Source organism: Triticum aestivum, chromosome 5A, assembly GCF_018294505.1.
Source record: "Triticum aestivum cultivar Chinese Spring chromosome 5A, IWGSC CS RefSeq v2.1, whole genome shotgun sequence".
NCBI classification, from domain to species: Eukaryota; Viridiplantae; Streptophyta; class Magnoliopsida; order Poales; family Poaceae; genus Triticum; species Triticum aestivum.
In genome coordinates this window covers 644,643,158-644,658,709 of record NC_057806.1, presented here as the reverse complement: position 1 = coordinate 644,658,709, position 15,552 = coordinate 644,643,158, and the positions used below count along the sequence as shown (strand labels likewise).

General features: G+C 46.1%; 2 protein-coding genes and 1 pseudogene across 3 annotated transcripts; 2 read left to right on the top strand and 1 right to left on the bottom strand.

Annotated features, from left to right (window-relative positions):
• The first annotated feature begins 435 nt into the window (after window positions 1–435).
• On the top strand, window positions 436–1,305 carry LOC123105570 (histone H2A.1-like). The gene is made up of 2 exons (XM_044527661.1): window positions 436–699; window positions 800–1,305. Exons 1-2 carry the CDS (start codon window positions 523–525, stop codon window positions 1,061–1,063), a joined length of 441 nt encoding a protein of 146 aa, XP_044383596.1. The 5' UTR covers window positions 436–522; the 3' UTR covers window positions 1,064–1,305.
• Window positions 1,306–6,106: 4,801 nt separating this feature from the next.
• On the top strand, window positions 6,107–8,216 carry LOC123108150 (protein transport protein sec31). 2 transcript variants are annotated; one of them, XM_044529990.1, is made up of 4 exons: window positions 6,107–6,480; window positions 6,608–6,886; window positions 6,983–7,108; window positions 7,204–8,216. In XM_044529990.1, the coding sequence occupies exons 1-4, from the start codon at window positions 6,273–6,275 to the stop codon at window positions 8,064–8,066; spliced, it is 1,476 nt and encodes a 491-aa protein (XP_044385925.1). In that variant the 5' UTR covers window positions 6,107–6,272; the 3' UTR covers window positions 8,067–8,216. The 2 variants fall into 2 exon arrangements, with proteins under 2 accessions (XP_044385925.1, XP_044385924.1); XM_044529989.1 differs by having other exon boundaries at window positions 6,605–6,886.
• A 4,823-nt stretch (window positions 8,217–13,039) lies between these two features.
• LOC123108149 (BTB/POZ and MATH domain-containing protein 1-like) lies at window positions 13,040–14,699 on the bottom strand (annotated as a pseudogene).
• Between the last annotated feature and the right edge of the window lie 853 nt (window positions 14,700–15,552).

The window sequence follows — 15,552 nt, the reverse complement described above, 5'->3', positions numbered from 1 at the left end:
ATGGTTTGTGTCGTTAGACACTGATGTACTTTATCATCCACTTATGCAAACATTGATAAAAAATCTAATACTACCACATAACATATTTTTTTACAATTTGCATAAGTAGCATTCGCTGGATTTATTTTATCGTGATTGGTGAACGGAGGAAGTTTATAACCAGATTTCTCTAAGTGAAATGTCTATTGGATGCAAGATAAGTGTGAAAAAAATATCATGTATAAATGCTGCAGAGAGAGAACCAAGTGCCAGTGGTAAAAACAACATCCCTGCTCTCTGATTCGCCGATCGGACCCTCCCACGGATCGCCGCCAGCCAAACCAATCTCCACCGTCCGCTCCCCCAAGATCCGACGGTGAGCGCACTACGTCACGCGGATCGCCCTCCCCTGCCCTGAAGCTCCTGCCTCCAATAAAAGCCGCGCCCTCGCCGCCGTCCCAACACACAGACTCAGAGCATTTCGAGCAAGCACCGCCGCCGACGCATCTCGAGTAGTTTCCAGCTCGCCGGAGGAGGAGAAAGATGGCAGGAAGGAAGGGCGGCGACAGGAAGAAGGCGGTTACCCGCTCCGTGAAGGCCGGGCTCCAGTTCCCCGTGGGCCGCATCGGGCGCTACCTCAAGAAGGGCCGCTACGCCCAGCGCGTCGGCTCCGGCGCCCCCGTCTACCTCGCCGCCGTCCTCGAGTACCTCGCCGCCGAGGTATGTACCCATCTTTCCTGTCCCCGAGCATCTCTTCTGCTCTGTTCTTCTCGTGCTCGACAGATGACTGATTTTGTATGGGCGGGCTTCTGAATCTCAGGTCCTGGAGCTTGCAGGCAACGCTGCCAAAGACAACAAGAAGACACGCATCATCCCCCGCCACCTGCTTCTCGCCGTCCGCAACGACCAGGAGCTCGGCAGGCTGCTCGCTGGCGTGACCATCGCCCACGGCGGCGTGATCCCCAACATCAACTCCGTGCTGCTCCCCAAGAAGTCCGCCGCCGCCGAGAAGGAGGCCAAGTCGCCCAAGAAGAAGGCCGCCACAAAGTCCCCCAAGAAGAAGGCCGTCGCCACCAAGGAGTAGGCGCCCCGTAGCCTAGCCTGCTCCTTGATTCAGGGAGAAGATGATGAGACTTTTGATTGATTGGATCATGTGTATCTAATTGCCTATAGTCTAGTGGCTCTTCCATCACTTCGATGAGCAAGCCAGTAATGGCTCTGTTGTACCAGATTAATGTCGAGAATGGCTGAAGATGCAATCCTTCACCATCATGTGCTCTACTGAATGTTTGTTGCGCTGCTTTTGCTTCAGAAAGTGTGCATCTATCCCCTTGTACCTTCTGTCAGTTTATAAGACGATAACAGAACTAATTTGGATAGAGAAGAGTTTAACTGTAAACGCAAGTTTCTTCAAAACTCTTTGCAGACAAACATGACGAATTAAGACTTGTCCATGCTTGATTATGCGTCAGGAAATTACAAAAAACCAAAACATTCTTTCAGACAATTCAATTTTGATCTCCCCCCCCTCTAGCTCAGTTGGTCGCAGATTATTAAGCATTTTTTTTTCCTGTTCTAGTTGAGCCGGTGACAAGGGATCTAAACTTTCGCTAGTTACATGTAGTATATGATGCCCTTGGCAAATGAGGTAGTACAGTACTACTATTGGACCGAACTACTGCTTACTGAAAAATTAAGACATCGCAACGCTCATCAATCAAAATTTAAGACAAGGGCAGAGCTAGTAGTCAGGCCCTCCAGATGAGGTACTAGTAGAAGAATTTTTGTGACAGGAGGGTAAATACAGTATTGCTGGGGTAAATAAGGAAATTGATGCTGTGCTTGATGTTCTTCAATAAAAAGCACCATTTTCAGAAAATCAGCCGTTTCACACATGATGTTTATGACAAACTAATAAGTATCCCTCTTGCCCCCCCTTTTTTTTACATTTAGCGTCAACTGTAACTGTGCTCTCGAAATCAAAATATTTATGCTATCATATTACAGCTGGTGGGAACAATTCTAGAAAATACTGCAAAATCTCGTACGGCAAAATCAGTTTACAGTATACTGCAAAATGTTCACACGGTAGGGCCTATGTTATTTTTTTCCTGAATAAAGACACCCAAAAGGTATCTTAGATCTAATCAATATCGAGGAAAGGGAAGGTGAATACAACGGATACACAATAGGACGTAAAGCAACCAATAAAAGCACAACGTTACATTAAAAGCATACAAGTCTTCTTCCTATTGTATGCCGCCCGTCGGAGCTTGAAAATTGCACTGAACCAATAACAAAGAAAAGCAACAACTGCAAACGCCCTCACCATACTGCAAATGTTTATACGGTATGGCCCGTGGTCTGGTAGAACAGACCATGTAAAAATTATTTCAGGTCAGATGTGGAGCCCACAAGTCATCCGTTGAATTTACAATAGGGTCCCTGAAAAATAGCACAAAGCACCCTGAAAGCAAAAAATAAATTAAAATTGGGTCCTGGACGTAGAATGATGCAGATGTTGGGTGAGTATGTCGGTGTCAAAACCGGCGGATCTCGGGTAGGGGGTCCCGAACTGTGCGTCTAAGGCGGATGGTAACAGGAGGCAGGGGACACGATGTTTACCCAGGTTCGGGCCCTCTCGATGGAGGTAATACCCTACATCCTGCTTGATTAATCTTGATGATATGAGTATTACAAGAGTTGATCTACCACAAGATCGGAGAGGCTAAACCCTAGAAGCTAGCCTATGGTATGATTGTTTTCCTGTCTATCGACTAGCCTGACCCTGGTTTATATAATGCACCAGAGGCCTAGGATAACAAGAATCCTAGCCGAATACGCCGGTGGGGGAGGAGTCCTTGTCTTGACCACCAAGTCTTGTGGAATCTTCCTTGTATGCGGCAGCTGTCCGAACTGGCCCATGAGTATACGGCCATGGGGGTCCTCGGCCCAATCTAACTGATCGAGAGACGGCGTGGTGAGTACCCCCTAGTCCAGGGCACCGTCAGAGTACTTGTTGCATGAATTTTCTATCCTCCCATTCCTGCGGTGAAAGGGATTGTGCAGGTAAGCTGATTCGACCCCCTAGTGTCTTGGTTAATGCCCATACGAAGCTACAAATGGAGATGTTTATAATGTAGAGTGGAAGCTGAAATTATACCAAAATTCCGCGAGAGCCAAATAATGACTCCATTCTTCGGACATGCCTGGATAAAACAACGAAGATTGATTTCGAGGCATTGATTCACCTTTTCCGTTTGACCATCCATATGAGGATGGTGTGCTCATGTTCAGCTCAGTGCCAATTGTGTCGAATAGTTATGTCCAAAACTTGCTTGTGTACACCGGACCTTGTCTGATATGATGGATGCAGGTAGACCGTGCAACTTATAAACATTGTCAACATAGGAAAAAGCCACTTTTACTGCGAGTGACTGAGTGGAAGGAAATGAGCGTATTTGGTAAATTTGTCCACATCGACCAATATGCACTTGAACTTCCCAGACTGTGGTAGCTCGTCAATCCATAATGACTACCTTCCAGGCGCCGTTCGGCAAAGGCAATGGTTCAAGGAGGCTGGGGTATTTCACTCACTCTAGTTTATCTTGTTGGCAGATCAGGCAGGCCTAGACATACTGAAGTACTTGTCTCTTCATTTTTGGCCATGCAAAGAGAGTTTGCGCAATCGGTGATATGTGAAGGAATCCAGAATGGCCCCCACCTAGCCGGCGTGAACCACTTTGAGTATTTTGTGTTGTAGTGTAGGAGCTCCTCCCAACCAGATGCGGCCTCTGAAGTAGAGTAACCCATTATTCAGAGTAAACTGTTACTTAGTATCGGGTTGTGTTTGTAGGTTCTAAATTATCTTACTCACCCGAGGATTGGACGACATACTGAAATTGCTGACATATGTTCCTCTGAAAGAGCACGTCGAGAAAGTGCATCAGAAGCATTATTAGTGTATCATTACCTGTAAATGATCTTGTACCTCAGACCCATGAGCTTGGTGAAGGCCTTTTATTGCCAAGGAATAGAGAGTAGTTGATCATCCAAGTGAATGGGGATGCGTTGGTCCGTTCTAGTGATAAATTCTTCAGTTTGTAAGTAGGGGCGCCATTGTTCAACTACCATCAATATTGCCATGCATTCTTTCTCATAGGTAGATAGACCCTCGATTCTTAGGACCCAGAGGCTTGCTCATATATGCGATGGGGTGGCCACATCGGTGTAATACTGCTCCCACACCATAGTCACATGCATCCGTGTCTATAGTGAAAGGTTTAGTAGAGTCCGGTAATTGCAGAATGGGTGCAGAGATAAGGTGTTACTTCAGTAATGTGAATGCAGTTTGTGTTTCATCTGTCCACACAAAAGGTTGATGTTTTTTCAACAAGTTGAACAATGCTCTTGCTATGATTCCAAAGTGATCCACAAACTTCCTATAATAAGTTAATAAACTGCAAGTCCCAAAAAGCTTCTGACCTCTTTAATATTATTGGAAATTGGCCATTGCTGAATGGTTCTGGTCTTGCTGGGGACCCTGTGCATCAATGAAATGTCCCAAGTATACAACCTGTGATTGGCCAAATGAACATTTGGATTGCTTAGCCTGCCATTGATCTCGATGAAGTAACTGTAGCACTTTGATGATCCACAAGTGTAGGGGGTCGCAACAGTCTTCGAGTGCAGTATTTCACACAAATTTATTGATTCACACAAGGGGAGCCAAAGAATATTTATAAGCTTTAAGAGTTGAGTTTTCAATTCAACCACACCTGAGAAGTTATTTCCTTGCAGCAAACGGAGCGCCGAGGGCCCCACAAGCTCAGCCAACACGCACCAGGGGGAGGGGGCGTCCCCTGAGCTTGTGGCCCCCTCTGTTAGTTCTTTGCGCCAGTATTTTTTATACATTCCAAAACAATTCTTCATATAATTTCGTCCAATTTCGAAAACTTTTATTTCTGCACAAAAACAACAGCAAGGCAGTTCTGCTGAAAATAACGTCAGTCCGGGTTAATTTCATTCAAATCATGCAAATTAGTAAGAGGAAAAGTGTTTGGAAATTTAGATACGTTGGACCTAATCCAACATACTCGTCTCTCGGCTGAGGGTGACGTGGTTTATTGGGGTCTTAGCAGAAATGCTAAATTCTCGACCAAATCCATGTATAAATGGCTAGAGAAATCTTTTAGTGGTTGCAGCTATAAATGGATTTGGGAGGCTAAACTACCTCTCAAAATCCAAATTTTTATGTGGCAATTAGCCCAGAATGATGTTCTTACCTGTCAAATTATGACGAGTAGGAAATGGCCTGGTAATCTATCCTACTTCTTTTGCAGTGAACCTGAGGCCACCACACGATTTATTTTACTTGTTCGGTTGCTTGGGTGATCTGGCAATCGGTGGGGGTTGTGTTAGGGACTAAGCTTTGTCCTAATAACTATTGGCGATATTATGTTTGGAGTCGCAAGTTTCTTCCTGATGGTTACAAGTTTCATACGGTTGGTTTAGGTAGTTGCCCTTCTGTAGTGCTTGTTAGTTGCTAAAAAACGTTTCTTGTGATGTTGGTGTTATGTCCCTATTTTGCGGGCATGTAATAGGACTAGTTTATTTTGGTGCTATCAGATTTTTGACCCATAACAAACGTTTCAATGGCGGCGAATGTTGTGGGTTTTCTGTAGCGTGTTGAACTTGCCGCCTCTCTTTCCCCCTCCTCCCGAATGTTTCTGAGACTGATGTATTTCCGTTCTATGCAATGGAAAGGGGGTTAGCCCGGTTTTAGAAAAACGCGTTCACGGTAAAACTTTTATTGGTAGTTTTGTTTTTCAGCAATCTGACAAATAAATAAAAAAATCTAGTGCCATTTTTATTCGTTTGGAACACTGGAATTTTGTAAAATTAAAATGAAATAGTTTCTCTTCCAGCAAAGAAAATGACAAAACTGGATAGCATCGGCCTATCCCCCCGCTATTGATGATTTGGGCCGTTAGTTGGGCTATCAGAATTGCATTAGGCCCATTTCTGAGGCTCTTCCTTCCTCCCGTGTCGTTCCCTCCAAAACCAACGGACGACCAACCGCTGAAGGAATCTCTCTGCTTCTTGAAATCGATCGGTTGCAGCGGGCGCTCTGTCCGTCGTCGTCTATATAGCTAGCCTCCGTCGCCTCGCCTCGCCTCGCCTTCCTCCTCTCCCATCCTTTCTCATACGTAGCTTCCTTCCATCCGCCCTCTCCCTCTCCTCTTCAATTGGGCGCACCAGCGGTTCTTGCGAAGCTGTTCGACCGAGGCGAGATGGAGGACAAGCGGAAGGCCGTCGCCAACAATGAAGAGCGAAGGCAGCGCCAGCGGCGTGAGCGTGAGGCGGAAGCCGTGGAAGACACTGCGACTTCAGGGCGGACGCCGACTGCAGGCGGCAACGGGACTTCGCAGGAGCTTCCACGGGTGACGGCGGCGACTACGCCCGCTCTACGCCCCCCACCCGTCGCCTCTTCCCAGTTCGGTGCGTTTCCTCCCAACCCAAGAAAAGCTGTAAATCCTTTCTCTCTAGTCCACCCTGCGGTTCTTGGTTCTTCACTGACGACGGAGTTCGATTTCTTGGCTTCTGTTGCGTATTTCTGTTGCAGCAGACAACGGGCGTCCGCAGCACGCGCAGATCGGCAACGCCGGTGCGCCTCAGGGTCACGGCAGTACTGTCATTGATCAGCAGCGCCTCCGCGACCAGCCTTCTTCTTCACGGGCAAGAGCACCAGGATGCACTTGTTGCGGCGGAGCGCCCACCACGCGGGTTGTTCTCAACCTGCCCGTGTGCGAGGCTTGCTACAGGCGGTTTTTTCACGCCGGTGCGCCTCAGCAGCACGCGCAGATCGGCTACGCCGGTGCGCCTCGGGGAGCAGTGCGCAATCCAGGTGCGTTTCCTCCCAAGAAAAAAAAAACCCTTTCTCTCTGTTCCGTGCAGTTCTTGATTCTTCCCTGACGCCGGACTTCGATTTCTTGGCGAGCAGTGGCAGTCCCTACCCGTGAGCAGCAGTTCTTGGCTAACATGGATGCGCCGCCGAGGCCTTTTTCCATGTTTCCCTTCCGGTGGGGCCCGGCGAACCCCGCACTGGAGCGGCAGTCTTCTTCACCAGGTGCGTTCCCTCCCAAGAAAACAAATCCTTTCTCTCTGTTCTTGGTTCTTCCCTGACGCCGGAGTTCGATTTCTTGGCTTCTGTTTCTGTTGCAGCCCGCAATGGGCCTCCGCAGCAGGCGCAGATCAGGCCTCCACCCCTCCACACCTTGGCACCGCCACCGGAGCGGCAGTCTTCTTCACGGGCAAGGGAGCAGCAGCTCCAGGCCCAGGCTGATGCGATGAGGCTGCAGGTGGCCAATATTCTGAACAACCCTTTCTCGCTCGTCCGGTCGGGCCCGGCGAACCCAGCGCCTCAGCGGCAGTCTTCTTCACCAGGATGCTACAGCAATATCTTCACCGGCAACGGGCCCTTGTTCAGCAGCGCCGGTGCACGTGCACCCCAGGCTCAGGGTCACGGTACTGCCATTGATCAGCAGCGCCAGCTCGACCTCCTCCGCGGCCAGCCTTCTTCTTCACAGGCAAGGGCACCAGGATGCTCTTCTTGCGGAGCGCGCGCCACGCGGGTTGCTCTCAAGATGCCCTTTTGCGACGCTTGCTTCAGGGATACATTCATGGCCAACGCGCCTCCTCCTCAGCACACGCGGATCGGCTCCATGCTTCCGAGTCCAGTCCCCAGCTACAACTACGCGCAGACCGGCACCGTGCGTCCGCAGCACACGCTGGCCGGCAATGTGTCTTCGAGTCCAGTCCCCACTCCCAGCAACGTGCATCCGGAGCTCCCAGCAACGCCGTCGCCGAGTTCAGTTCCCACTCCCAGCAACGCCGGCGCGCCTCAGGGTCAGCAGCAGCACCGGGATTCGGTGGTGGAACTGCTGGCGGCGACCGAGCCTTCTCCTCCGGCGGGTTCTCAGCGTGCCGCCTATTCGAGGTGCGAGGCTTGCCGCTTGTCCGGCGATAAGGCGTGCATGTTTTGCCACAACCCCGGCCCACCGCCGCCACCGCCAGGGCAGAGCTAGCTAGCTCACCTCGCCGCTGTGAGTGGAGAATGATTCCTCTGATGTGGCCAAATTAAATGTGGCAATGCTTGAGTGGATGATGAAACTATATACTTGTAGGACTTGTTTCCTTGTTTATTTGCTCACTCAGTGGATCTTTTCTGACGCTCATTCAGTGTGCAAATTTGAGTGCTCATTCAGTGTGCAGTCTGATTCGTTAATCTTTGGCTCTTTTCTGAAGCTTTAGTTTTGCCTTGTGTTTAACTGATTTTTGGCTCTTTGTGTATGATTGATTCACTTTCAGTTTAACCAAATGAGTACTCCGAGTTTAGTTCCTACTATTCCAGTTTAAGCTTATGTTCTGGCCAATACTACATATAGCAGATTGGTTTGGTCCTACTATATCTTTCAGTCCTTTGTCGTCGCTAAATGATTTGCGTGGAGAATAGGCTCTGGATGCTTTGGTTTCCTGACGCTTTAGTTTTGCCTCAAGTGTTTGACTTTCAGTTCAACCAAATGAGTAATCAGAGTTTAGTTGCTACTGTTCTGGTTTAAGCTTACGAGTGATGATCGTTGTAAATTCTAGTAATGTGCTGCGGCCAATATATATATAACAGATTCAGTGCTGCATATGCTTGTCGTCGGTAAGTGATTCAGCGTGGAGAATACGGCTGTGGATGCTTTGGCTTTGCCTCTTATGTTTGACTGGTTTAGTTTCAGTTAAACCGAATGAGTGCTGGAAGTATTTAGTTTTAGTTGTCAGGACTTTTGGTACTCTGAACTTCCAGTCTCTGAACATACATAAAGAGATCAGCATCTTCTCTGAAGAATTTGACAGCTACCAGGGAGACGGACAGCTACGATGCGCTCCAGCTATGAAACATCAACATCTCTATGCTTCTGCTTATTTAGATAGATACTTGAGTAGACCAATGAAACTACATACTTGTGCTTATTTCTTTCTCAGTGCTATGGCATCAGTAAATGAAACTATATATATCCGTTAGTCTTTGGTTCTTTTCTAACTCTTCAGTTTTGCCTCAAGTGCTTGACTGCTTCACTTTCAGTTTAACCAAATGAGCGAGCTTCCTTGCTACTGATTACTCAGCTTAAGCTTACATTTTACAAGTGATCATCATTGAAAATTCTTATACTAATATGCTATGGCCAAGGCCAATACATATAATAGACCATTCTTTTGTGCATATGCTTGTGGTTGTTTCCTTCAATATCTTGCTTAGCTTTATAACATATCTTCCTGAGATTTTACTTATTACAGTCTTATAGTAGTAATATCTTGTTGTTTCCTAATGTTTTGGTTTGTTTGAATGGTTTAGTATCTGTTAAAGCGAATGAGTGCTAAAAAAAGTTCGGACTATGCGTCAGGACAATAGTTCTCTGAACTTCCCGTCTCTGAATATACCTGAAGAAATCGACACCTTCTCTGAAGAATTCGACAGCTACGAGCATCAATACGCGAACCGGTATGCTGCCACCTGCCAGGGAGACGGACGGCTGGGATGCGCTCCAGTTATGAAAGATCAACGCCTCTCGAAGACCGATGGCTCCACTGTTCAGTGTCCGACAACGGCTACAGTTAACTGACGTTTAATTGCTGTAAACTTCAGTTAACTCTGTTTCACCGCATGTCGATCAAGTATTATCCGTAGCTAATTCTAGACCTAGAGTTGAGGTCCATCCCATCTCCAAGAACTGTATCCAGTGACTTTAATCTTCCCTCCTTAGATACCAATTTGTCATTATTGCTAGCGATTATTTTGTGGGTTCTTCTGACAATATGTCTCTCGTGTTTGGAGATATAGGCAACACCTGATATCTAGGTTTATCTTAAACAAGTACTGTAATGTGCAATCTTCTGATATTTATGCAGAATACTAAAGTGCTGCAAACAATATCATATACTAGTGATGTACTCCCTTTGTAAACAAATATAGGACGTTTTAGTCACTAAACTAGTGATCGAAAACGTCTTATATAAGTTTACAGAGGAATGCTACATTTCAGAATTGTACAGCAATGCTAGTCATGAAAGAGACCTTTAACCTGGATCCTACTATGGTCGTGTGCCTGCCCGAGAATAGGCTGATTCTTTTCTTTTCTTTTCTTTTTTTTAGGGAGAATAGACTGATCCGTTAGTAATATTTTCTTGTTTCCTCATATGTTTGACTGATTCAGTTTCAGCTAAACTGAATGAGCGCTCAAAATTTTGCAAAATCTTCTCTAGTTCTAAAGTCTAAACCCGGGAGTTTGGCGCGAATTTTACACCGGGGCAATGCTGTGACTTGTTGCTGTTTCTAAGGTTGGTGCGATTCTGAAGTCGCACTCTGCAGACTGCTGTCAGTGTCACGTTGGAAGCTAAGATATTGCCCCGATTCTGAAGTTCAGTTCCTCAGTAGGCTCACAGCCTCACAAACAGAGTGGGTCTGATATGCGTAAAGGAGCCGTTTGTTGGCGTACTGGTTTCGTGGTCATGTGAGATGCGACCCAGTCCGGGGCAACCGCATTCACCTGCAAAACCAATAAGGCAAAATGCCAGACAAGCTTAGTGTTCCTGCCACCGTATTCTTGGTTGGCCTGCCATGACATGACATGGCTGCTACTTGCATTTATGTTTCTTCCACTGTATTCCCTGGCCTGGCCAATGCTGCTGATGATCCCGGAAACCGAGGTGATGTTGTTGATCCTTCCCTGTGTGTGAATCAACCAGTTAAGAAAATTTACCAATAAATTCTTTTCAAGAATAGAAACCGAATGTAGTCAAGAAATTCTGAACAGCCACAGGCTAGCGAAAGCATATTTGACGCCGATTACGGAGGCCAAGTGAACATCTCATCTCACCTGGGCCCAGAGGTAAATGCCGGTAAGGTTGTCCCTACTTCATCCGCATTAGCAGTGCCACGTGATCCCTGCGCAACAAGAAATGACCTAGTCGGTTGTGCAGGGTTAGGCAGAGAGATGAAAACAAGGAAGAACCTGCATTATTCACCAGGACGTCCAATTGTCAATTGCCTAAGAAAACATCCAATATCATGGATAAAGTATGCATGCACTCAGAGAACTTTTTTGTTATTGTTTTGCCTACAGTAATGAACTGATGTCAACTCGCCGCTCTCATCATGGATTCAACCTCGGCTTCGATGGAGACATCGGCGGAAAAGATGATGGTGGTGCCACCAGACTATTCAATCTGAACGGATCATGATATGTGTTTGTATGGCACAAGGAAGACAAGCATGAAATGAAAAGTATTTTATGAGGTAAAATGCACATGTATGCGAGCAACTGTATCATACATTCATACCTTGCCAATACATTGAGTGTTTGACTGATTCACCTTCAGTTTAACCAAAATGATCGAGTTCTCAGAGCCTCGTTTGCGATTCATTGCTACTGATTCAGTTTAAGCGTACAAGCGGAGATCAATCTTAAATAAATTATAATAATATGCTGTGGCCAATACATTAACAGATTCAGTGCTGCATATGCTTGTCACTCTTTTCTTTTGTATCTTTCAGTACTTTGTCGCCGGTAAATGATTTATCGTGGAGAATAATCTTTTGTTGTTTACTGATTATTTTGTTTTACCACGTATTTTTGTCTGGTTTATTTTCACTTACACCGATTGAGTGCTCAAGTTTTTTTCGAACTATGCGTCAGGACACTAGTTCTCTGAGCAAGGCTTTGCTTCAACTATGATCAATTTAACTGCTGAGCCTTTTCTGCTTTGCTCTGTTTTGACAGAACAGAATGATTTCTGTGATGCATGTGCCCTAATGTGGCAAGGCATACATACTTGAGTAGATGATGAAACTATATACTTGTAAGACTTGTTCCCTTGTCAAGTGCTCTCACATTAGTAGATGATATATACTTCATACTTGCTGTGGATGTCATTCAGTGTGTAGTCTGATTCATTAATCTTTGGCTCTTTTCTGACGCTTTTGTTTTGCCTCAAGTGTTTGACTGATTCACTTCCAGTTTAACCAAATGAGCAATCAGAGTTTAGTTGCTACTATTCCAGTTTAAGCTTACGAGTGATGATCATAGTAATATGTTATGGCCAATATATATAACAGATTCAGTGCTACATATGCTTGTCGTCGGTAAGTGATTCGGCGTGGAGAATAAGGGTGTGGATGCTTTGGTTTTGCCTCGTACGTTTGACTAGTTTAATTTCAGTTAAACTGAATGAGCACTCAAATTTTGTTCAGAGTATGCGTCAGTATACTAGTTCTCTGAACTTCCTGTCTCTGAACACACCTGATGAAATCGGCAACTTCTCTGAAGAATTCGACAGCTACCAGAAAGACGGACGGCTAGGATGCACTTCACTTGTAAAAGATCAACGTCCCTCGAAGACCAAGGGCTCCTCTGTTCACTGTCCGACAACGTCTGTTTAACTGATGTAAGCTTCAGTTAACACTTTTTTTTGTTTGCGGGGGACAGTTCACGCAGTTAACTGAAGTTTTTTGCATCTAATATAATGTTGTTTGTACTTTGCTAACTAAATAGTTTGTACATTTAAAGAAGTGAAAATATCTTCGGTTTTTTTCATGCCACACCCTTTTATCCCTGGGAAGGCAGATGCTTATAAATTGGTCTTGCATAAAACAGAAACTCTCAACAACCAACTCACATTATAGAATTACATCTCTTACCCCTGCCAATTTGCCAGTTCTTTCTCTTGTTTTACAATGATGGCAAGTCACGCTACCGAGGAGCTGCGATTCATCGCATAACTGCCTCCGGAGCCATGGTGGACTGGTGGCGCGTGAGAGGGAAATCACACAAATCTGTGAGGAGACGAACTTTTATAGAAAGTGAAAGGGAGAGGGGAATCCTATTCCATTCTCATTGCATGCTAACGTAAACCATCTGGGGTATCAAATGCTCAACAAAGGTTGCATACAAGAAGGAACTTTTGAAAGAAGATTAAGAGCAAGTATTATAGGTAGCAGAGAAGCACTCCAGGTAAAATCAGCAACCTGATAAATAAAAAGTTCTGATTTGGATAGGTTGATTAGTGCGACTTTCACGCCATTCATATCACTTGAGAATTAACCTAACCACTCTTGGATCCGTCTAACATTGAGCTGATTATCCCTATGACAAATTGGTATGAGAAATTTAGCAAATCTGCCAATATAACTGCTCATGCTTCATGAAACTTTTCTTATCTTCTTCAATACGTCCTCTATGAAAGATGGGCAAGTCGCCTTGAGATCCTTGAAACCTGATAATTCGATAAACTGAAGGGAAGCATCCTTAAGCTGGAGGCAGTTATGTTGGTCAGCTAAAGCCAATGTGGTTGCCACAGTGTCCTTGTTCAGATCCTTGCAAAGGATGCTTTGGCAAACCAACTTGAGTCTATCCATTGCATATCTGTCAGCAGCCACTAGTAAAAGCTGGACCATCTCAGTATCCTCGCCCCTAGGCAAGGAGTCAGTATAGATGAAATGGAGCAGGGCCTTGAAAACAGCAGGTTGCATGTCCTTGATGGTTATGCACTGCCCTGGCCTTGCCTCCCGCATTGACCCATAGAGCTCTGCTTTAAAAATAGGCGACCGCATAGCGATAACAAACCTATGTGCTTCAATGGCCTCTCCTCCAACAATGAAACTGACATCAAATCCCTTCTTTTCTTCAAGCAGCTTGGCAACATGCTCAGTCATGTCAGCTGGTGGCATGTCGATTACGGGGAACGATTTGGTTCCGGTAACATGTGGCTTCTTGAAGACAGTGACAACACATTCAATCGTGAGGCGATCATCCCTAAGGTATGCGGATCCCTCAATCTCGTTCCGCCTTATGAAACAAGGAGTCTGTGGAGCAACCCTAGTAGTATCAGCGGGATTGAAAATCCTAGGTCCTATGTTATGCACTGAAAACGAGCATCCGGTGTACTAGTCCACCAGCCTCATGTCGCAAGATGCGCGAACTTTAGTTCTGTGGCTCACAAGCACGAGATAAACTGAGATGTAATCTTGGCCATATCCATTGAAACCATCAGGGAAGAAGGAGATGGCCCAGTCGTAGCCGCCGACGGTGAAAAATCTGGAACGAATATAGCTGTCGCGGTCGTGGCCCATGCCCCTGTGCTTGCTGTAACCCAAGATATCAAACACATGTGTGCCTTGAGCATCCTCCAGTGGGGAGCACGTGGACACTGTCTTACATGTCTTCATCTGGTGAGAGGAAAATTCTCGGACGGAGGAGAAAGAATCGTGGCGAGGGGGCTCCCGCGTGGTAATCTGCTGGTGCGAAAGAAAAGCCCATTAATCCCAGAGGAAAGCAGAGTGGAAGATGGAGATGTAATCGGTCGTACCTTCAGGCCTCCGATGGTGACGTCGGAGATGGAGATGAAGATGAAATCGGCCAGAGAGGGCGGCGGAGGAGAGGACGGAGATGAAGTCGCCTCGTTTTCTTTTTGATGAGAACTATACTTTCCTTCTTTCGGGGGAGGAAGAGGGCGAAGACCTCTCTGGCTGGGCTTGGGGTTTAGTTTCTGGTCCGCTGGTTTGTACCCAAAGGATATATATACTTCAAAAACGGAAAAGGATATCGGAAACCGTCAAACGCGGGAGCTCCTACGCCCCACGGCACGGACGACCATTGCCGACGACGTCCCGCAACGAACGGCCGCCCTGCCATCCGTGGCCGGCGTCCCTATCTTGATGTCTCGAGCCAGCTGTTCCTCTAAAGTGGTGCACAGCTCCAGGCACAAGATGATGATTCCTTGTAACATGATCCAGAGAGCCATCACTGAGATCATCTCTATTCTTATAAAAACCGAGTTGATGATGATGGTGTGCTTGTCATCTTACAATATAGACCGCTTCTTTTATATCCGACGAATAGAAAGTAAACTATGATAATTTTGTAAATAGATACCCGCATCTCTCTTCACATTTGCAGATAAGACCTTCCCTCATTCATCCTTATCTCTCACAACCTCATTGTTGAGCAATTAAAAAAGAAAGCCTCTCGAACAATCTGGCATGGTGGCCGCTGCCAGCACCGTCCATTTCCATGCCTCCGCTCAGTCCGACCACCAATCACCACCACGCACCACTCCTCCTCACCTTATCTTTCATCTTTCTCGAGATAACAATAGTTTTTACACATGGGATTACACCCGCATGGGTCAATTATAATAGGTGTTTTATAAAAAAAATTACATCTTGATGTTCCGTAAAATGCACGAGCATCTTGCTAGTTTTTCCAGAGTGTTTGCTATATATGCAAGATATGTTCCGAGTCCTCAATCTCTCCACAAAGAGAACTGCATATGGCATTACCGTTACGTTCCAAGATCTAGTCACTAGCCGGAAGGCGCCGTCTAATCGCTTGCCAAAGAAAGATATTAATTTTGAGGGGAATGTGATCCCTTCACACCCTCGAAAACTTGCCCGTGGGACGGCTCAACATGAGTCTAGAGTAAAAGATTTAACCGAAAACTTGCCAGAAGCTGAATGAGGTGAGATGA